This window comes from Vipera berus (assembly GCF_964194415.1).
Source record: "Vipera berus genome assembly, chromosome: 6".
Taxonomy (NCBI): domain Eukaryota; kingdom Metazoa; phylum Chordata; class Lepidosauria; order Squamata; family Viperidae; genus Vipera; species Vipera berus.
In genome coordinates, this window is record NC_138208.1 from 78,563,450 (window position 1) to 78,586,547 (window position 23,098).

Sequence of the window (23,098 nt, forward strand, 5' to 3'; positions counted from 1 at the left end):
GTCATGGTTGTCCCAAAAGTGCTTTTCCAAAAGGCAACTGGGCTTTTTTTTTGGTTTTTTGTTTTCCTTGTAAACGTTTCGCACCTCATCCCAGAAGCTCAGAACTTAAAGAAGCTTCTTGGATGAGAAGCGAAACGTTTTCAAGGTGGGAGGGGAAAAAAACCAAAACAACAACCCCAAGAACGTCCAGTTGCCTTTTGGAAAAGCAAAAAAGGCTTTTCTAGGTTTTGGGACATTTAATGTAATAAATGAAATAAAAAATTTTTTTAAAAAAATCTCCCTTCTCCACCTTCCAAACGCTGCTTTAGCCACGTCAAACGCAGCCCAGAAAGCCTCCAAAAGATCACCTGGCATCAAGCCGGCGAGCGGAATCGGCGTTTCTCCGGGACGCGAGAAAAAAGGAGGAGGAAATCGCGCTTTCCAACCGCTGTTAAGTTTCGCTTTCGACTTCGGCTGCTTCAGCCTCGGGAAAGCAAAACTCAGGCGCGGGGCGGGGACAGCGAGTGGTTGAAAAGGACGCGGGGAAGACGCCAGCTGACTGCTGCTCGCGAAGGAGAGAGCCGAGGCTACCTGGAGACCCGATGCCCAAGGGTAAGGCTCACCCCAATCTCTCCTCTTTCCCCCCCCCCACCCCCTTTTGGTTTTCTACGCTTATCACCCCAGCCCTATGGGTGTCATCCTGGTTTATGGAATAAAGCCCTCTTGCTGAATTTTCCCAGGGTTTGTTTTTTTTTTGCAAGCCTTTCCCCAACGTTTTGCAAGTCGAGGGAGATTGGGGGTGCGTGACGTTTGGCTTAAACCGCCATGTGGCTTACTCGCGGGGGAGCCCCTCAACTAACCAAGAGGACTAAGTCTGCTCAGGAGGCTGAACTTGAACTGTGACGGGGCCCCCCGAATGGTTTATTGCGATCCAGATCCTGAAGCTAAAACTCAAATACTTTGGCCACCTAATGAGAAGGAAGGATTCACTGGAGAAGAGCCTAATGCTGGGAAAGATTGAGGGCAATAGAAGAAGGGGACGACAGAGAATGAGGTGGCTGGATGGAGTCACTGAAGCAGTAGGTGTGAGCTTAAATGGACTCCAGAAGATGGTAGAGGACAGGAAGGCCTGGAGGAACATTGTCCATAGGGTCGCGATGGGTCGGACACGACTTCGCAACTAACAACAACAACAACAACAAGGAAGTTTGTTGGTAAGCCACAGGTAGTGACATCTAGCATCGCCTAAAATCCAGTAAAGTAACAGCAGAATAGTAAGGCGGAGTAAGGAACATAAGGCAAACATAAAATGAAGTAGGAAAAAGAACATTCAAAGGAATAAGGTTAAAAGAACGTAATGCCAGAGCGGAGACTGAAAAGTTAAGATTTTTTTTCCCCCTTAAAGCTACGACTAAAAAAAAAATTAAGATTTTTTTCCCTAAGTTTAAATGACAGCAGAAGGAAAGTAGCCTCAGGGCTAATAGCTGGAGACACATCTGCAAGAAGATCATTCAATTATTTGAGGTCTGAGCCCTTGAATTCACGCCCATCCCCACCCCCGTGAATAAGTTGGGTCTGATCTCATAAACGGAGTAGTGGAGAATATAAAGAATATTGTCCACTGCTTGGCACAAGCACCACAAGGAGCAAGACCTTGTTGGGCAGGATGGTTAGGAAGGCGCTCTTGGAGATACCTTCAGAGCGTGATCTGCAAGCAAAGGATATAAAAGTCCTTTTCAGTAACTGACTGGTAATAACTAGGGGCTGGGAGAGCGGCCCCAGAGTGTTTGTAGTGATGGTACCAACATGATCATCTGGATGATTGCAACATCTTTGTTGGCATCCCTTTCAGCTTGCCTCTAATGTTGTGATGTCCAAACCTGTTTGGAATAGCTCTTGACACTCTCTACACCAGGGGGGGGGGCTAAGGCGAGAAAGAGTATATAGGCAGTTCTTCTAATCCAGGGGTCTTCAAACTTGGCCCTTTTATGACTTGTGGACTTCAACTCCCAGAATTCCTCAGCCAGGCATGCTGGCTGAGGAATTCTGGGATTTGAAGTCCACAAGTCATAAAAGGGCCAAGTTTGAAGACCCCTGTATCTAATCCAACTCCCTGCTCAAGCAGGAAACCCTATTTCAGATAAATGCTTGTCCAATCTCTTCTTAAAATCCTCCTGTGTTTGAGCACCCAGAAGGTTATAAAATCGGGCACAGTTCACTTAACAATTGCCCTGATTAGGAATTGAAATTCTAGTCCCAATTGTGATTATTTAGTCGAGGACTATATATATATTTTGTGTACAGATTGAATCACCCCAATACACCCAGACTGGTGAACATTTTAATAAACATTGCTTGCAAAGCAGGCTAGGTCTCCATCTCTGTTTTATATTTGTTCTCAAGTTAAATCAGAAAAAAGTTAGTAAGAGGCATATGTGTTGGGGTTTTATTGTGGATTTTATATTATTCTATTGTTTTAGCTCGGGCTCTTTAATTCTTTTTTTAATTTTTGTAATCTGTATTTTTATATGCGCCCTGTTCACCGCCCTGAGTCCTTCGGGAGAAGGGCGGTATACAAATATAATAATTAAATTAAATTAAATTAAATTAAAATATTCCCCCCTTCCTGCCCTTTGTCTTGGGAAAAAGATCTTCCAGTGTCTTTGTTTTGTGGAATTCTAAAGAAAGCAGATTGCTTAAGTGACAGTAATCCAATTTTTGTGAGGTTGCATACTTGACCTGGATCTAATTAGGCAGGCTCTGATCAGCAGATCTGGTGGGATAAAATGTGGTGGGTCATTTATGGCTTTGTATATTCAAAAAGCCCACAGAATATGTATGAATTTTATCTGAATTTTTAAATGTATGCCTCTTACTTATTATGATAGGCCCCGGGACAAATAGAATGTGTATTAGATAACTCCTGGAACATTCAAGTTTTTATTTATTTATTTATTTATTTGATTTGTATACCGCCCTTCTCCCTAAGGACTCAGGAGTTAGTTAGCCAAGGCTTAGGAATAGGGAAAACTAGAGACCAATAGAACAAATTTTTAGATCATTACCAAAATGTTTATTAGATGGTATTTCTTGTATATCTCACCTTGTCCCGCCTTCTGCTTTAGTGAAATTGTATTAAGCTTTCTTAATCCTTTGTTCTGGGTCCTGGCATTTTGCTGGCTGGGACTCCTTTTTGCTGAAGTGCTTCAATAAAAGGAAACGAAACTCGAAAACCCTGCATCTCATGTCTGGTGTTCTTCATTGACTTCAGCACCAAGCTCAAACCTGAATTGAGGATAACAATTGTTTTATTATTATTTTTTCATTAAAGTTGTTATTATTTTTTTCCATACATTCAATAGTAATTTTTCAACAAATGTGCTGTCCGAATTTACATGCTAATACATGTTTAATTCCTAATCCTTTCTTCTTTCCTCCAGCCAATGGTAAAATAAATCCCAAGTTTGATAATAGTCCATTTCTTCTTTTTCTTTCAGTCTCATAGTCAGTCTGTCCATCTCTGCATATTCTAGTATTTTTTTAATTATTTCTTCATCTGATGGTATTCCTTCATTTTTCCAGTGTTGCCTAAATACAGTATATAATTTTTGACGCTGTTGGGACATGCAAAGTCAAGTATAAGCTTTGTTGATTAGTCTTTTCTGGCATTATACCTAATAAAAAAGTTCAGGTTTAAAATCAACATGTTTTCCTAACATCTTTTCTAGCCAAGTATGTATCTTTTTTCCAATAATTCTTTACTTTATCACATGTCCACCAAACATGATAATACGTGCCTGACTTATGTTTACATTTCCAACATCTATCTGACATATTTTTAAACATCTTTGCTAATCTTGCTGGTGGCAAGTGCCATCTATAAAACATTTTATAGTAGTTTTCTTTATAGGAAGTTGACATTGTCAGTTTATAGTTTCTTTCCCATAAATTTTTCCATTTTTCTAATTCTATATTATAACCAAAAAGTTTTGCCCATCTTATCATTTATTTGACGTGTTCACTTTCCATTTTTAAAGTTCATAAAAATTATACATTTTCTCAATTTTTCATCCGAAGTCAACAATGTCTTATCAAACACACTTTGTTCCTTATAAATTCCATACATTTTAACATATCTGTTGTTATGTATTGGGCTCAATAGCTGGAGCAGCTAATGGCTCTCCAGCAACCCAGACTACAAGTCTCCAGTGCTGCTATTGGTTGTCCCTAGTTGGCAATGGTTGCTTCAAACCTATTGGCTACCATCTAGGGGCTAAACTGTAAATTGCAGCTAGTTACAGCCCAAATCTCAGTTCAGATTCTGCAAGCAATAAACCATGAGCTTTCCTGAATTCACCTGTCTCGTCTTCTTTCCTGCGCCAAAGAACCCGCTACATAACATCTATCACATCTAGTTTGCATTTGTAAATGTGTCCATCATGTTAGGTTGATACCCTGATTTTCCATTTCTTGTTTAGATTTTAAATTTCCTTCAGACTTTAGAATATCTCTATATGTCCAGATTTTTTCATCCAGTAAATTTGGGTGTACAAATGTTTCCATTGTTGACAACCACCCTGGAATTTTTTTTAATATATTTTACTTTTTATTTTTTCCCATGTTGTTAACAATGCATTTCTTATATAATGATTTTGGAAATATTTATGAACTCTTTATTTTTCCCATACCATAAGAAAGCATGCTACCCCAATTGTAAATTATGCCCCTCCAGATATAACAACCTTTTGTTTTTAAGAATTACCCATTCTTTTACCCATGTTAATACAGATGCTTGATAATATAGAACCCACTCCGGTAGGCCAAATCCTCCATTTCCCTTGGCATCTTGTAATAATTTCTGCTTAATTCTAGTTTTCTTTCCTTGCCAAATAAATTTCAAAATTTAAATTTAAATTTAAATTTCAAAAATTCAAATCTTCAAAAAAAAATTCCCCAATTTTATAGGTATTGTTTGAAATAGAAATAAAATTTTCGGTAGTAAATTCATTTTCACTGTGGCAATTTTTCCTAATATTGACAATTGCAAATTTTTCCATTTTTCCAAATCCAGTTTTATTTGAGTCAATAATTTTGTGTAGTTATCTTCTTTTATCGTTGAACATCTTGCCATTAGCTAAATTCCCAGATATTTAACCTTTTTAATTATCTGCATTTCTGTCTTTTCCGATATTTGGGGTTTTTTTGCTTATCTGTAAGGTTTTCAACTATTACTTTAGTTTTTTCTCTATTTTCAGTCCTACCATTTCTCCATACTGTTCCATCTTTCCCAATAGTTTAGGAATCATCTCCAAAGATTTTTCTAAAATAAACACCAAATCATCAGCAAATGCTTGTAATTTATGTTTTACCTTTTATTTCTAATCCTTTAATTTCTATGTTTTGTCTAATATTTCTATTTAAAATTTACAAAGTGAAAATAAATAACAGTGGAGATAGTGGCCATCCTTGCCTTGTGCCTTTCCTTATCTCAAAGTTCTCTGTATAGTCTCCATTCCCAATCACTTTTGCTGTTTGTTTATTGTGTATCATTTTTATCATATTTATAAAATTCTGTCCAAAGTCCATTATTTGTAATTGTTGAATGATAAATTGCCATGAAACATTATAAAATGCCTTTTGGGCATCCAGAAATACTAGCGCCATTTGTTTTCCTAGATGCAATTCATAGTATTCTAATACATCCATTATCACTCTTAAATTGTTTTTAATTTGTCTCTTTGGTAAAAAACCAATCTGATCTGAATGTATAAATTCAGTTAAGTATCAGTCTCTCTGCCTTTACTGAAGTAAAGATTTTATAATCCACATTCAGTAACAATATCGGTCTGTAATTCTTTATCTGTGTCAAATCTGCATCTTCTTTTGGTATTAAAGTGATATTTGCTTCTATCCATGTGTTTGGAAGTTTAGCCTCCAGCAAAAGTTCATTACAAACGTCTTTCAACAGTTCACTTACTGTATCTTGCAGGGTTTTATATAACTCCTCTGGTAGTCCATCTGGCCCTGCTGTTTTTTCATTTTTTGTTTTCTTATGGCTCCGTTATTTCCATCATTGTTATTTTTTCCTCTAACATAGTCTTATAAGTTTCTGGAATTTTTAGAAGGTTATTTCCTTCCAAATATTGAATCATTCTCTCTCTTGGGATTTCTTCTATATCATAAAGTACAAATATGAAAAAATGTCTATAGTTAATCATTTATACATTGAAAATATTAAGAATTATATTTGTTTAAGGTTGAAAAAGGAGAATACAATTGGGAGAAGAGAAGATCAAAGAAATATAATATTAATTAATATACTAATTATGGAATTATCAAGATCAATCATTATTGACTGTTAATTATTTTTTTTAAACATATAAACCAAGACAATATGCTGTACATAAGGCACTGGAGATTGTTATTGTAAAAAGACCAATAAAATATTTTTTTAAAAAACAACAACCCTTGGAGGTAGGCTGGTCTGAGGTAAAATTCCCCAAATAATTTCTATGGGTGACAGTAGACTAGGACCTTTTTGTCCTTAGGACCAGTCTGATACCTTTTAATAACCACACCACACAATTCCATTAATTTCTCCATAATTTGACCATTAATAAATTGATGTATATTAATTTATTATATTTAATTTATATTAATTAATTAATTTGTGTTGTGAAGTTGACTTGGGTGCTGCCTGTGAATTGGAATATCAAGTTGTTGGAATCTCTTCTTTTCAGAAAAGAAAGCATTCAGTCATCTGAGGAAAGTTGTAGAATAGAGATGGAGAAGGATTGCCTCCTTCATGACTTGTGGACTTCAGTTCCCAGAATTCCTGAGTCAGTATGGCTGGCTCAGGAATTCTGGGAGTTGAAGTACACAAGTCATAAAAGGGCCATTGTTCCCCACCCCTGTTGTAGAAGACTGGTAGGTATTATTATTTTATTTTTTATTTTATGTTATTTATACCCTACCTTTACAATTTTTTATAAAGTCAAGGTGTCAGGACCCACCCCAAACCACGTCTTAGGAATATAAAACTCTTGGAGCCAAATCTAGTCCAAAAGGAATCTTTACTATGACATGCTTGGTTGTAGGAATACAAGACAGGACTTAATATTGTTCTACAAACTAAAACCTTATAAAGAGTTCCCGGTTCAACCCCCCCTTAACCCCATTTGGTCAGTCCCCCATCATTTACCTCATATCATCCCTCTCGTGGGAAAAAGGAACTTAGGACCTTTTATGTTTATTGCTCTCTTCCTTGACAAAAGCCAGATGCTAACTACCCTAACCCTCCCTTTTGTCCCCCCAGTTCAAAAGGCTTCTCTTTTCCTTTGAAATGCCTAATATAGGCTCAATACGCATTCGTTCCCTCCTCGGGAGATGGCAGAATCCAGGAACAACGTTTTAAACATACATTTATGAATATGTTATAAATGGATTCTGACACAAGGCAACAAACATATACAATACACTTTCCTCCTTCTATTTTCCCCACAAAAACAACCCTGTGAGGTGGGTTGGGCTGAGAGAGAGAGAGATTGCCCAAGGTCACCCAGCTGCTTTCATTGCGTAAGGTGGGATTAGAACTCACAGTCTCCCAGTTTCTAGCCTGGTGCCTTAACTACTAGACCAAGACTGGCTCTCCTTTTCCCATTTAAATTGTTCAGTAGTTTTGTAACTGAAAATCCATCAAATATCTGGTGCTGGGTACTACTAAGTGGGTCAGGCTTTGCTGCTAAGCCCTCATTTGCATTACACCTGCTCTATTGAAGAAGTCAGAGTTGCAGGTACTATAACTATTTTATTGTGTTTTGTACACAGCAACCTTGATGGGTCAGAAATCTGGACATTCCAAGGGAAAAAGATCTCCCAAATTGTATGGTTATCAGATTTTGGCATCAGAAGAAGGAGAAGAAGAAAAAGAAAGCCGTGAGAAAGAAAACAACAAGGACTTGGAAAAGATTAACAAGCTGTTTGAAGAAATCATTGGAATGGCAGACTCAAGAAACGGTACTTTGGTTGTCTTTGATTTGTGCTTTATTCATTTATCTGACTTTTATTTGTATATGCTGCTTCTTTCAAAAAGAACCCTTCTGGCATGTTGCACAGCAAAATACAATGTAAAAGAAGCTCCATAGGAAAATAAATAAAACAACAATGCTACTAGAAAAGGGAGAAAATAAAAGATGGCAAGGAGAGTCAAATCAGAGAACAGCTGTCTGGAAAAATCCGGTCTTCAGGAGCTCGTAAAAAAAGCAATGAAGAGGCAGCCAGCTTGATAGACTCCATAACTAGGTCCAATTGGTTGAACTGCAGCTGGCTGCAAAAGACAATCCAGACTGTATCTGGATGCTAAACCACGAAGGGCTTTATTTACAGCTCAAACCAGCACCTTTAATTGGACCTGGAATCCAACTGAAAACCAATTTGGACTGCACAAAGCTGGTGTAACCTGCTTCCAGTATTGAAGCCTTTTTTATTGTTGTTAGCCGCCCTGAGTCCTTCGGGAGATAGGGCGGCATATAAGTCCCAAAAATAAATAAATAAATTAAATAAAATAAATAAATAAATAAATAAAAAATAAATAAATAAATAAATAAGTGTGCAGCTACTGTTAACTAGTTGCAATTTTGGAATAGTCTTTAAGGACAGCCCCAAGTATAGTGTGTTACAGTGGTCTGGATGCAGGGAATAACGAGGGCATAAGTTTTCATGGCCAATTTCTATTGCCTGTCATCATTTTCCTCTATGGTTGCCTTTTATTACTTCAACTCCTTAGATAGGGAGGACCATACATAATTTTTCATTCAGTCCTTCGTAACAAAACTCTTATTATAATAGAGTTTTAGTAGGATACCAGATTTTATAGCCTTATAATTTTATACGCAGGAACTCCTACTCTGGGGACAGAGAGTCTTGATTTCATATTTCTCTTTCTGGCGCTTGGAAAAAGTTGTATTCCCAAGGTTGAAACTCCAGTGGCAGAAGACTTGAAAACAGTATAGGTCGTGGAAGGAATTACATTTACCAGAAAATAAATGAAAAGAATTTTGAATTCAGTACTCCTTCCTCTAAATGGGAAAGTCCTGCACACTTTTCTCCTTCCAGCATAAGCCTTATATTGCTATAAATGTCCTGTAGTCTCCAAATTTGGAGCTCTCTGAAAAAGCTGGTAGCATTAGATATCTGCAATATCTTTCTCTTTCCTTTTTGTCCCAGCTGCTCATTCTAGTTTTGGGTCTTTCAGGTGCTGTTGGCTTATACAACATTGGATTCAGCTGCTGCATCAACTCATTGCTTCAAATCTTCTTAATGAACAGATACTTCACTGCGATACTTCGGAGGTGAGTCATGCTCAGAGAGAGTAGTTAATTTGTCCTCAATCTAAAGAGTGTTCCTTTTCCAACATCAGTACCTAGAAAACCATGGGTAATTTTGGAGACGCTAAGCAAGATTGGGCTGGTTAGTGTTTGTATGGGAAACTCCCCCTCGCTTAGACTGGGATTGCATTGGTTTGTGGGAATGACCTTGGGAGACAGGAAGGAGAGCTACATACTGGACAACCAGTCATTTAGTGATGGTTCAGAGTTACAACAACACTGAAAAAAATGACTTATGACAGCTTTTCATACTTATTTATTATTTATTATTATTTATTTTAATTCCATTTATATCCCGCCCTTCTCCGAAGACTCAGGGCGGCTTACAAGCTTAGCAGTAGCCTTCATTCAATGTATATGCCTGCTTATTAGGGCTTTCACACCCCCCCCAAGCGGTATTATTACAAAGTCAGCTTAATTGCCCCCAACAATCTGGGTCCTCATTTTACCTACCTGGGAAGGATGGAAGGCTGAGTCAACCTTGAGCCTGGTGGGATGCGAACCTGCACTAATTGCAGGCAGCTGGTGTTACTTAAGGAGGCATTAGCCCACTGCTCCACCAAGGCTCTTATGACTTATGACTGTTGTAACATCCCTGAGTCATGTGATCAAAATTCAGACATTTGGCAACTGGTTCATATTTATGATGATTTCAGTGTCCTGGTGTCATGTGATTGATTAGCTTTTGCAACCTTCATCAGGGAAGCCAGATTGATTTAACAATTGTGTCATAAACTTAGCAACTGCAGTGATTCACTTAACTACTTGAGCAAGAAAGGTCATAAAATGGGGCAAATTTCACTTAACAGATGTCTCATTTATTAACTGAAATTTTGGGCTCAATTGTGGTTTTAAGTCAAGGACTACTTGTAGTTAACTTATCATTAGTTGCCTAGCAACCTGTTGAAGTTACAACCATCCCTCCAACTACTTATGATTTGCTTTCAAAGTTCTAATGTTACCTCTCCCCACGGTCACGTGACTGCATTCTAAGCGCACAGTGACCGAACCACATTTCAAGCATCCCACAGTGACATGATTGCAATTTTCAACATTTTTTGCCAGTTTCTTGCATTTACTTCTAATTTCCGACAAAAAACACTCTTTGGTATAATGGAATCTCTTAACAACCATGGTATTTGCTTAACGACTGCTGTGAAAAAAATTGTAAAAGTGGGTTCAGTTATGTGCTGACCTGCTTTATGACCTGTCATAAATAGGACTGTAATTGCCATGCTCAATTATGGTCATAATTATGGTCAAGGACTAGTGGTAGTAAGTTGCTTCTATATTTTTGCCCAGAAAATAATGTAGGCACGTGTAGTACATGGCTACGAGGAACCATGGAGGCAATAATGTGTGCAGACAGTTGAGAACTGAAAATAGAAAATACCTATTCTTATCTCTTCTTCTACCAATTTCTCTGGGTAAATGTTTAGGCAAGCCACCTCTTTTAACCCAGCCTCTCCATTTGCAGAATGAAAAAAAATGAACATTCCTTTACAGGATTGTTTGCAAAACCATAGAATAATTTCAACGTTTCCTATTTCACTTGTGGCTACTATTATGATTAACTGGAACCATGAAGCTGGTGTGACTCCTTTAAACCAGGTGTGCAACACAATGCATTATTATTTAATAAAACATGTATTATTTACACAAATAATATTCTATTTTTATAAAAATAGTAAAGTTTTAAATTTCTACATTGAAGTTTTAAAGCCACATTTAAATCCTTGGCCTCCTCCCTCTTCTTTTTTATTTCTTTTTAAGGACCTGGCCTTCAAGAATGAGCTCAGTTTTTCCTAACTGTGACAGACAATCATATTTTAATTCTTTTCACTGCAGGATTAAAGTACCATTTGGAGCAGCAGAACAGAAGGCCAGTGTCCCTTACCAAATGCTTCTGCTGTTAGAAAGTATGCAGCGGGCCAAGGGGAAGGCTGTGCGCCCTTTCGATCTTATCTGCTGCCTTTCTCGTCACGGCGTGAGATGTAAGCAAGATCTGGAGCCTCTTGGGTACCATTTGGATGGCATAACCTTTAGGGCAGTCATGGCAAACCTTTTAGAGACTTGAAGGCCCAGACTGCAAACCAAAACCCACTTATGTATCGTCAGGTGCCAGGTGGATGTGGCCAATTGGGTGGGTGTGGCCAATTGGGTGGGCGTGGCTGCGGTGGTCACGGCAGACTGGGTCGGACTAAAAAGTTCAACCAATCAATTCCAACTTTGCGAGATCTTTTTTTTCCCCACGAGAAGTTGAAATTGATTGATTGATTGATTGATTGAACCTTTTTAATTTTTTTTTGCACATGGTGGCGGAGGCCTAAGCGAAAAGGTTTTATAAAACCCAGGTGATGGCACGCATGTCCACAGAGAGGGCTCTGCGTGCCACAGGTTCGCCACCACGGCTTTAGGGTTTGGAAAGCAAATCGTGTTAGCTGGGAAAGGCAAAACTCTGTAAATGGACTTATTGAGCTTATTAGGAGTCCAGAATGGGTTAAAAATATCTAGGGATTTGGAAAATGGAAGAATATAGTCAGGGAAGTAGATGAGAGTATCAGAATTTGGAAAACTAATGTAAAATCCCCTATGCTAAATTGTGGCTTATTGTCTCTTCTAGTGTTTGGTCTCCACGATGCTTCAGAAGTCTATTACAAAATTTGGAGCCTGCTTAAAGGCCAAATCACAAACACAGACCTGGTAAAATCCTACTTTTATAAAGAAGAAAAAAATACTTTTATCACTGTGGTTTTATAGAAGCATGACGAGTTAATTGATTGTAATCCCCTTTAAGAAAAGCCCAATTGCTGGACTTCACACTTTGACTACTCTCCATTCCTATTTGCTGTGGTGGCTGTCTGAGCATCCAGTGTTATTATTAGTGTAACGTAGTTTGGCTCTGAGTTTTAAATAGCTTGAATGGAAAACAGTATTATGGGAAATGTGGGGCTGCCCTTGAGGACCACTCGGAGGCTTCAGCTGGTGCAGAATGCAGCCGCGCGAGTTGTGATGGGGGTCTCCCGATACTCCCATGTAACGCCTCTTCTCCGTGAGCTGCATTGGCTTCCAGTTGTCTTCCAGGTGCGATTCAAGGTGCTGGTGATGACCTATAAAGCCCTAAATGGCATGGGTCCGGATTATTTACGGGAGCACCTGCTGCCAGCGTCAATTTCCCATCGTCCTGTGTGCTCCCACAGGGAGGGCCTCCTCAGGGTGCCATTGGTCAGGGAGTGCCGGCTGGTGGCCCCCAGGGGGAGAGCATTCTCTGTGGGCGTGCCTGCCCTCTGGAATCAGCTGTCTATGGAGCTCCGGATGGCTCCTGACCTTCGCTCTTTTCGCCGTGACCTGAAAACCTGGTTATTTGAGCTTGCTGGCCTGGACTGAGGGAATGGGGTCTAAAATTTTAATTTAATTTATTAGTTTGGGGCTAATTTATTTAATCTATTTTAACTTTTGTATGCTGTATTTTAATTGCCCTGTACACCGCCCTGAGTCCTTCAGGAGAAGGGCGGTATATAAATCTAATAAATAAATATGTAGCCTGCTCTAAGCTCTTGCCCTCTAAATAGACCTGAGCCTTCCACATGCATGACAGAAAGAGGTTCTTGGATTTGCAGTTCCAGCATGTGATTGTTATCAAATTAGGAAAGACCGGTACAAAATCACATTTCTGGGAAAGCAATATAATGATAATACAGTAATACCCATTGTCATCAGGGCACTGGGAACTATGTCCAAAAACTTTACAAAATACATCAAGAAATTGCAGCTTCCTGCAATAACTCCAGCAAAGCTACAAAAAACTGCGCTACTCGGAACATCTTACATTTTAAGGAGATACCTGGTTGATACCTAGGATGCTGGCAGCAACCCGTGTCAACCATTAGTGCCGGTCAGTTTGAGTGTTCAGTTGACTGAGTTTCATGTTTTATGAATAAAAGTTTAATAAAATAATAATAATAATAATAATAATAATAATAATAATAATAATAATAATAATAATAATAATAATAATAATAATAATAATAATAATATTGTTTCCTTTTTTCCTTCTCACTTTCCATCTGTTGAAGGTTGAAAGATTGACTCATCTGTATACCATCCGTTTACAAGAGCTCTTGGTGTGCCAGAAATGTTTCCATGAAATAAAGATAGACAGTAATCAGCTAATGCTTCATCTTCCAATGTTTGATTTTGATTCTCATCTGATTACTACTTTGGTAAGTTCATTTGGGCATTTTTGAAAGACGGGAAGATGCAACCAAGATACTCTAAGGCAGGCATGTCAAACTTGCGACGTCGCGTGATGTGCGACGTATCACGACTTTTCCCCCATTGCCGGCAATGGGGTGGGCGCAGTTTCAGTATGATGCATTTGGCCCGCGGGTCGGCAGTTTGACATGCCTGCTGTAAGGTGAAAGCAGGAACTTCTTGAACTGAAGACAGGAACCTCTTGAGCTGATGGGCACATCTCTTTTAAAAATCTATGATCAAATAGGGCTGCATTCATGTAAATTCTAGAAAACGAGCATCTTGTGATTATTTATTTGCTTGGTTAGTTTTACAGGTCATGATTTTAGTTATAATCTGCCCAGAGTCTCTTTGCAAAGTGAGATGGGTGGCATATAAACGTAATAAATAAATAAACATCAGATGAAAGGGAGAGTTGATACAGTTGATTTATTTATCAAATTTCTCTGCTGCCTAGTTCACTATTCAAGGTGACTGGGCAGCTTACAATACAATAAAAAGCATAAAAACAAAAACATTAAAGTTAACAGAAATTAGATACAACTAAAAATCAGTTACACGAGTGATAAGGAGGTGAGATCTTTTTTGTAACTCCACCAACCACCTCCAGTGTAAAGCATCTCCATCAGGGGCCCAAGCCAACTAGCAGAGCCAGGTTTTGAAGTTCTTCCAAAAGACCAAGAGTATGGAGATGGATATCACCTCTGACAACAAGATAATCCAAAGGGCAGGGCCCACAGCAGAAAAGACCCTTTCTCTTAGAGTTTACCTGCATGCTCTTTGATTATTTTAAATAGGTGGTAAAAGTGCATTTTCAGAGGTATTACTCTTAACATTACAACTGGTAGTTGGAATGATGCAACCTATAGCCAAATATATTTGGAGAATTGCAGGTTGGGAATTGGTAGCTTTATGGCCTCAATTTAAGTGGAAAGAATTAAATTTGGGATATATTGGAGGGAAGTGATATCTGTTCTTGCTTTCTACAATGTATTATTTCTCTTTTCCTAGGAAAATTCACTACACAGTTTTTTCAGACCAGAGCAATTAACTAAAGAAAATATGTGCTACTGTGCGAAGTGTGACAAGAAAACATCACATCTGCGGGTAATGCTGTTTTAGGTGGCATGATAGGAGAGATTATTCTTTTGGGAATTTCATTGCCTTTATATTTTAGGATTAAATTATTTGTTTGCCTAAGATAACTAGTATTGTATCTCTTTATGGCTGGAAAAAAATCACAAAGCAGTTCCATGGCTTTTGTCAAACACACCTTGGAAGAAGCTTCCAGTATATTTTACTTAATGTTAGACCCAGATTTTAGGCCGTCCTGGTTGATAATTTTGGAAATTGAAGTTTAATTGTATCACAATTGCATACAATTAAATTGTATTTAATTGTAGAGAAGTCCCATCTTTGCAGTTATTTTATTAATGGATTATTTTTTTACTGGTCCTTGAACCCCAGTTATGGTCCTTAAAGACTTTTTCAAGTACAGTTGGCCAGAATTGATGTGTTTCAAACTAGGAAGAGGATACAGCCCTTCCCCAGGGATCTCCCAGTGCCTATCAAGACTGTCTATTCAGACAGAATATTTTTTGCTGATTTTGCAGAGGATGAAAATAATGCATTTGCCATGTATGTTGACGTTGCATCTCGCTCGCTTCCGTTCCAAAGATGGCAACAGAACTAGGAAAGTCACACATAGCTTGGCTTTCCCACCAGAACTAGATTTCAGCCAGATCTTGACACTGGAACAGTTTCATCCAGATGCTAAAACGAAGGTAGGATATTTACATGCATTCCCTCTGGCATTAAGGCTACTATAATTTAGGGTGAGCAATTGCGACCTGAGGGGTAAGTAAAGCCAATCCTTGAACTCCAGTCATGGTCTTTAAAGCTTTGGATAATATAATAACCCCAAAGTGGTATTTCAGAGCAGGAGGAAGACACAGCCATTTCTCCATGGATTTTCCATTGTTTAATCAAGGTGTCCATTCAGACAGAGCTTTCTGATATTCTCTAATCTGTTCAGCTGGAGACATCTTAGTCCTTATATCCTGGATGTTTTCCTTCAGCCCGGTTCTAGAAAAATATATATGAAGGTACTTTGGATTCCCCCCCAAAAAAAAAACCCTGAAATGCAGATCTTAACAAGTCCAGTATCAGTGTAAAGCAGTGTGTAACTGTGCAGTCTTGTGTTTACAGGGAATTAGATCTTTCTCTCTTTGTCTGAAAGAGATATATTGGGAAAAGATAAAATGAGAATCACATTTCAAATAAAATAACACAATCAGCCTAGTTGTTTTCTCTGGAAACTAGACTGGCCTGATCTATGATAGCCTGAAAAATTTTCAAGACCGCTGTTCCAGAGGATCTTGAGGAATGACTATTCCCCATTTTTACTTACATATTTCTTATTTATTACCAAATACTGTATTACTTACTGGTTGTTCATTATTTTTATTTACTGTGGAAATTTTATATTAGTATGTAAACTGCATTGATTTACCAGAATAGATATAGATAGATATAGATATATAGATATAGATAGATAGATAGATAGATAGATAGATAGATAGATAGATAGATAGACAGATAGACAGATAAAAACATTGTTTCTTTTCTTATTTTTTAATCTAATAGTTTTGTAGAATATAAAGGGTAAATGAAGGTGAGTTTTAGGTGAAACGGAGAAGCTGACTGGCTTTACCCAATCATGAAGAGGTTCTTGGTTGATGTCTACATCTAGTCAGCAAATCAGAAATGATTGAGAGACTAAACTCACTTCCTTAAGACATTTGTAGAATTATAAAAGTAGTTTGATTTTCACCTTTCACGTTTTGCCTTTGTATAAATCATTATACAAGTCTGAGGATGAAAGCTGTTTTCCATTTATTCAGGATACTTAATATGAGGTGGCTTTATAAAATGTTTTAGGGTGCCTTATTATGCCAGTTCTTTCCCCTTGGAGAAGGAAATGGTATCCAAGAAGCCAGCCCAAGACTGAAGGAGAGGGGCATGCCAGCACCATCAGCAAATGGCTAATAGACATGAGGCTCTATAATCCTGTGTGAATCATTTTGACTGTGCCAATAATAGAAGAGTTTACCAAGTGCATTAGATGTTATTAACCTTGAAACAGCCATGGTTTATTTGAGAAACACTACTTTAAAGCCTGAAAAGATCAGGATGAGGTGAAGGAAACATCACAGAGACACTATAGGGCATATTCGTAGCATAGTTAGATGCAGGTGGAGGAAATGCCTTTTTTTCCCATCCAACTTGCTCTGCCAAGCAGCTACTTGAAAACTCTCAATCATCTTATCTACTTCCTGCATCAGGATTCTTCCCTGCTCTCTCCCCCAAAATAAACAATTGCTTTGTTGGTAAAATGCCCTAACTACTCTATAGAAAGCAAGCCTGCACAAATGGTACTTGTTAGGGGAAATAGTTGAAACAAAAGAGCTCATGTTGTGGACAATTGTCCTTTGACAGTAGAAGGTCCAGGAGTGATGTGACAATAATAGTCATTCCCTATTAAAAGAAGAAAGTGTTGCATCTGCTTTGTTCCTCAAAATATTGTTCTGTACTTCTTTCCAGTGTGATGGGATGTATGATCTCTTCGCGGTGATAGCCCACTCGGGACCAGCTGACTTTGGGCATTATTGTGCCTATATCTGGAGTCTCACTGAATATAAGTGGTATTGTTTCAACGATTCCAGTGTTTGTCAGGTGAGAAAGCCAGACACTCCTGGAGATAGTCTTTCAGAATCAACGATCACTTCCAATGTTGCTAGATACATTTTGACTTGAATCTGGGGCTCCTGCAGGCAGAATGGGATAACTCACCATAGACTCTCCTCAGGGTTGTGTCCTAAGTCCGCTGTTGTTCACCTTGTTGACTGATGACTCTGGTGCCAGGTTTGCCACCAACCACATTGTGAAGTATGCGAATGATACAACAGTAGTGGGCCTTATTTAAGATGACAGTGAGGCTGCTTACCACAAGGAAGTAGAGGGTTTGATGAGCTGGTGTAACAAAAACAGCCTCGTTTTAAACATAGGAAAGAGATCGTTGTTAATTTTGGAAAAGGCAGGCACAGCCACACTCCTCTGTGCATTAATGATTCACCTGGTTAGCAGCATCACGTTTCTGGGTATGCAGCTGATGAACAGACTACCTTGGTCGCTCAGCAACGAGACACTGCACAGCAGCGCCTGCATGTTCTGCGTCGCATGAGAAAAACACAACTTCCTTCCCCTGTCCTTACCACTTTCTACAGAGGGATGATCAAGAGCGTCCTGTCATATGGCATTAACAGTCTGGTTTGGAAGCATCACTGCTTCAGATAGGAAGGCAGTGCAGAGAGTGGTAAGGATGGCAGAAAAGATCATTGGTAGTTCACTTTCTTCTATAAGCGATCTTGAGCAAAGTCTGCAGGATTGTCTGGGATGCTAACATCATCTTCACAACCTATTTTCTTTGTTACCTTCTGGGAGGAGGCTCTGTGGTATCCGACGCAGAACATCCAGATTTAGTCACAGTTTTGTTCCATATAGCATCAAACTTGTGAACTCTCAAATTTCTTCTTTCTACTATGTATTCAAAATGGACAGTGGTGTGTGTGTGTGTTTGTAGATATATACGTAACACACTGTACATATACATACATGCATATACATATATATACGTGTGTGTGTGTGTTATAGGTATGGGCAGATATATACTTTATTTTGAGAGCAGGCAATAATTTCATTTTTAATGTGGGCCAGGGTGCTCATAGTAAAAAGGGCTGGATGTGGTCCTGGGGTTGTAAAATACCAGGTCTGATCTATGCTATGGACTAATTTGCTTTATGTTGTTTGACAAACAATAATTAACATAAACCATGACTTTCCATTCAATAGGTGAAACGTGTTTTGAAAAATATCCTTGACTGTGGACGCTTGTGCTTTATATTCTGCAGGTATCCTGGGATGATATCAAATCTACTTATGGAAGACAATATCTCTGTTGGTAAGAAAGAAAGCCAGGTTTTATTCTAATCCATCTGAAATAGTAGTTCAGAGGCAGAAGAAGGTGGAAACCACCGAATACAGCTGGCTGTATGGAGAACAAAATTAGATCGGGACAGTATACAGGTAGTCCTTGACTTATGACCACAGTTGAGCACAAAATGTCCATTGCTAAGACAGGTGTTCAGTGAGTTTTGCTCCATTTTACGACCTTTCTTGCCACAGTTGTTAAGTGAATCACTGCGATTGTTAAGTTAGGAACACAGTTGTTAAGTGAATTCGGTTTCCCCACTGACTCTGCTTGTCAGAAGGTCTGAAAAGGCAGTCACATGACCCCGGGACATTGCAAGCAGGATAAATATGAGCCAATTGCCAAACTCTGAATTTTGATCATGTGACCATGGGGAAACTGCAATGGTTGTAGGTATAAAAACCGGTCATAAGTCACTTTTTTCAGTATTATTTTAACTTTGGCCACTAAATGGATGGTTGTAAGTTGAGGACTATCTGTATTGTTTTTTCCCCCCTATTGATTATGACACATTCGGAGGACACCAAGTTGCTTGTGCCAGCTAGAAACAAGTTAAATTGACTGAATTCCGGGCAAAAAACTTCATATGATTCTGTGTACTTCCCTGAAAGATGTTTGAAGGAATAATTCTTGTGTTATCAATTGATCTGCTTTCCCATTATTCATAATTTCTTTCATGTTTCGCAGGGGTGAAACTGCCTACCTTCTGATTTACATGAGAAGGAATAGCAGATCCCTCTGAATGGAAATGAAGATTCACAGTAACTGGGAAAGCCCATTCACGCTTCCTGAATTAACAGAACCCAGCAAGTTGAACCCATTTTCCATCAACATCCGTGAATGAGAATGCACATGAAAAATGTACATCTCAAAGAGAGAGTTGGGAATGTAGTTGTTGTTGTTAGTTGCGAAGTCATGTCCGACCCATCGCGACCCTATGGACAACGTTCCTCCAGGCCTTCCTGTCCTCTACCAGGGAATGTAGTTAGCCCTCCAGAAAATGAGTACATAAACAAAAGAATGAATTTCTTTCTAAATAGCTCTGGAAAGCTGTCCATAATTCCTTCTTGGGTGGGGGGTCCAATTTCTAGAATGATCACAATTTATCACTTAGCATAGAAGCAAATTTTAGTATTTCTGCATGAGAGTAATATATACTAGTGTGGCTGTTTAAAATGAACTTACGTACTTGAAATTGCATTTTCAGTGACCTGAGTAACTTGCTTTCTCTTTAGGGGGACATAGTTTTATACAATGGTTAACTACCAGCTACTCTGTCCTACAGACAGTCATAGGAATTGTAAGATGCTGCAATCAAAAAAGAGACACTTTACATCTGCTTAAATTCTGGCACATTGTATAATAGAAGAACATTTGGAGCATATATATTCTTTGATCAACAAGTTTGTAATTTGCTATACATATCAACATCAGTCATATAGAATGAGCTCTACTCTCTTATGATTACTCCAGTGCTTTAATTTGATGTATTTTATGATGATGTAATTCCTTGGAATGGGGAAGTGAATGAAATGACACTATTTTTCCCGAAAATGAATGGTTACTTGATCTATCTCAGGTTTCCTTGGACATGTTCATAAGACTGACAAATGAGTGATGCAGTATAAAAAATAACCAACTGGCTAGAAAATTAGCTACTTGGCTTGGTGATGGAATAATAATTAGTTGCGCTGGATTAGCAAGCATATAAATTTAATAAATAAATATCAAATTCTGACTAAGATAGCAAAAGGGTTTGTAGCTACAACAGATTTGCTTTATTTCAGTTTTGCTTTATAGTATATTATTTATAATAATATAGTGTTTTATATATTTATAAACTAATTGTTTATAAATAATCAGCATCATCAACTTATTGCAATATTTATGAATAATGTTATATTTTAATTACGTTTTTTTTGCTTGGAAAATATTCTGTGATTCTGTGTCATGAAGCAGTTAAGTAGTTCTCTGAAGATGCAGAAAGAGAGTTAATCATAGCCTTCTATTAAGTTGATGTGAAACCTCTGATGGGAGCAGATCTAATAAAAATGCAATTAAGGATTGTAGCAGATCATACATGAGTTTTAATTCAATTATGGAATATTAAGGTGTGTTTGGGCTTTGGAAAATCCAATGTGAAGATATACTGAATACAATTTGTACAACCCATGTTTATATTAAGGTTGAGGAATTCTAGAGGGCAATGTTAATCAGATCTGGATACAGGTTTCCTCTCCATGTTTTTTGTTCATGTAATGACCCTCTGGCAAAGTAGACAGGCCAAATCTAACCTTACAAGTTTTGGCTTCTCCAGCCCTACTAGTTTTTAGAAGAGAAAGTGCTTGGGTTGAGACTAATTTCTACCTTTCCCTTTTAAAAGACGATTTGAAACAAAACATTAGTAGTGGAGAAAGCATTCAAGGTTGGGAAGAAAGTTGATCCCAAGAAAATGGTTTGCTGAAGCAAGAAGAGAACATCCTCAGATGCTGAGTGTGCTTCATCTTGGTTACAAAATGCCAACAAACTCATTGGAGAAGTTTGACTGAAAGGATGTCCAGGTATACTAGATATCTTGGCTCTTCTTCCTTTGCTGCAAAGGAGACATTCCTTAAGGAAGCTGGGCTAAGAAATCAAGAACCACATTGTTTCCAACCGATTGACAGCAGAGGGCAGCCTAAGAATGAGGCAGAGAAATTCCATTTCCGCCCCCCCCAGTGGTGCAAAAGAATTAGCTTTAGAAATGTATTCCAAGGGAGAATAGAATTTTGGCTAAATTTTCTTGGATGGAGTGGTGTGTTCTTGGACGCATCCAATATTAGAGGACGAAGAAATGCTTTGTGGATTTTAACATTGCCAGTTGCTTTTTATGTGTTAATTTTATTTATTTATATCCCACCTTTATTATTATTTTTTATAAACCAACTCAAGGTATTGAACATAGTTAATACTCCTCCTTCCTCCTCCTCTTTTCCCCACAATAACTCTTGAGATGAATTGGGCTAAGAAAAGAGTACCAGAGTTACCCATAGTTTTTATTTCCAACTTTTTCTTCGATTGTACAACCTTCAGGAATCTCTATTTTATCTCTACAATAAACTTAGAGGTAGGTTGCTTTCAGAGTGATTGGTTCAAAGTCGCACGATCAATTTTTACCGCAGTGGAAGGGGCTTGAACCTGGATTTCCCCATTTCTCATCCAACACTCCTAATTCACATTACACTATACTGGATTTTTTTACCTGCAAAAAATTTGCTTGTAAGGATCCTACTTCCAGGGATGCATGGCTGTAAATCTGCCCTCCCATCTCTTTATGGTGGAGGAGACATGATAACCCACCTTCCACGGAAAGATTGGGATCAGTTATGCAGGAGAGTTTAAACATATAAATTACACTGCCATTATAGCAGACATGTCAAACACAAGGCCCGGGGGCCGGATGCGGCCTGCGAAGTGGTTTTATGTGGCCCGTGAAGCCATCCTGGAAACAGTGAGGGAACGGCCCCCACTGCCTTGGCCCTGGCCCAGAGACTCTCCTGCCAGAGACCCTCAGATCTGTCCCACTCCTGCCCAGGCCCCCATAGGCACCCTTGATGCGAATGATGTAGAGCTGGCCATGCCCACCCAGTAGGCCATACACACTCTAGCCATGCCCACCCAGTAGGCCACGCCCACCCAGTCCACACCCACCCGTCCCCTTGAGGGCAACCGCAATGCTGATGCAGCCCTCAGTGAAATTGAGTTTGACACCCCTGCATTATAGGTTCAATCAGGGCAGAGAAACCTTAGGTCAATCCTTTTGATCTAAGCAGGGTTACAAACAAGAAAGATGCTGGGTGTTCTCATATTGAATAGCCTTTCCCAACCTAGAAGCTTCCATGTGGGGTGCTTTGTTAACTCCCAGAATTCTCAGAAATGGAAATGTTTGTTGGGAATTATGGGAACTGAAGTCCATGATACCTTGAGGCCTCCAATTTTCTTGCCTTGTTCCTTGGTTTACATGCAGTTGTCCTAAAATTTGTAAAAGGTAAAGGTAAAGGTTCCCCTGCACATGCGTGCTAGTCGTTTCCAACTCTAGGGGCCGGTGCTCATCTCCATTTCAAAGCCGAAGAGCCAGCGCTTGTCCGAGGACGTCTCCGTGGTTATGTGGCCGGCATGACTAGATGCCAAAGGCGCACGGAACGCTGTTACCTTCCCACCGTAGTGGTCCCTATTTTTCTACTTGCATTTTGACGTGCTTTCGAACTGCTAGGTTGGCAGAAGCTGGGACGAGTAACAGGCGCTCACTCTGCTGCGCGGCACTCGGGATTCGACCCGCCAAACTGCCGACCTTCTGATCGACAAGCTCAGCGTCCTAACCCACTGAGCTGTACTTAAAAAAAAATGTAGAATTTTTAACCTAGTGCTTCTCAACATTGGCAACTGCACG

At 38.9% G+C, this 23,098-nt stretch overlaps 1 protein-coding gene across 5 annotated transcripts in view; it reads left to right on the forward strand.

The window, feature by feature from the left end:
* The first annotated feature begins 353 nt into the window (after nucleotides 1-353).
* The window catches only part of USP18 (ubiquitin specific peptidase 18), a 28,497-nt gene continuing 5,752 nt past the window's right edge, over nucleotides 354-23,098 (forward strand). The window contains exons 1-12 of one of the 5 annotated variants that reach the window (XM_081331811.1): nucleotides 354-591; nucleotides 7,807-7,995; nucleotides 9,233-9,329; nucleotides 11,214-11,359; nucleotides 11,989-12,068; nucleotides 13,442-13,588; nucleotides 14,631-14,726; nucleotides 15,233-15,403; nucleotides 17,223-17,354; nucleotides 18,590-18,639; nucleotides 19,357-20,072; nucleotides 21,053-21,230. In XM_081331811.1, the coding sequence (XP_081187937.1) occupies nucleotides 582-591; nucleotides 7,807-7,995; nucleotides 9,233-9,329; nucleotides 11,214-11,359; nucleotides 11,989-12,068; nucleotides 13,442-13,588; nucleotides 14,631-14,726; nucleotides 15,233-15,403; nucleotides 17,223-17,354; nucleotides 18,590-18,639; nucleotides 19,357-19,411 (1,173 nt within the window). In that variant the 5' untranslated portion in view covers nucleotides 354-581 and the 3' untranslated portion in view covers nucleotides 19,412-20,072; nucleotides 21,053-21,230. Of the gene's footprint in view, nucleotides 592-6,719; nucleotides 6,907-7,806; nucleotides 7,996-9,232; nucleotides 9,330-11,213; nucleotides 11,360-11,988; nucleotides 12,069-13,441; nucleotides 13,589-14,630; nucleotides 14,727-15,232; nucleotides 15,404-17,222; nucleotides 17,355-18,589; nucleotides 18,640-19,356; nucleotides 21,231-23,098 lie in introns of all 5 variants that reach the window. The other 4 variants (XM_081331812.1, XM_081331813.1, XM_081331810.1 and 1 more) reach the window with 4 other exon arrangements.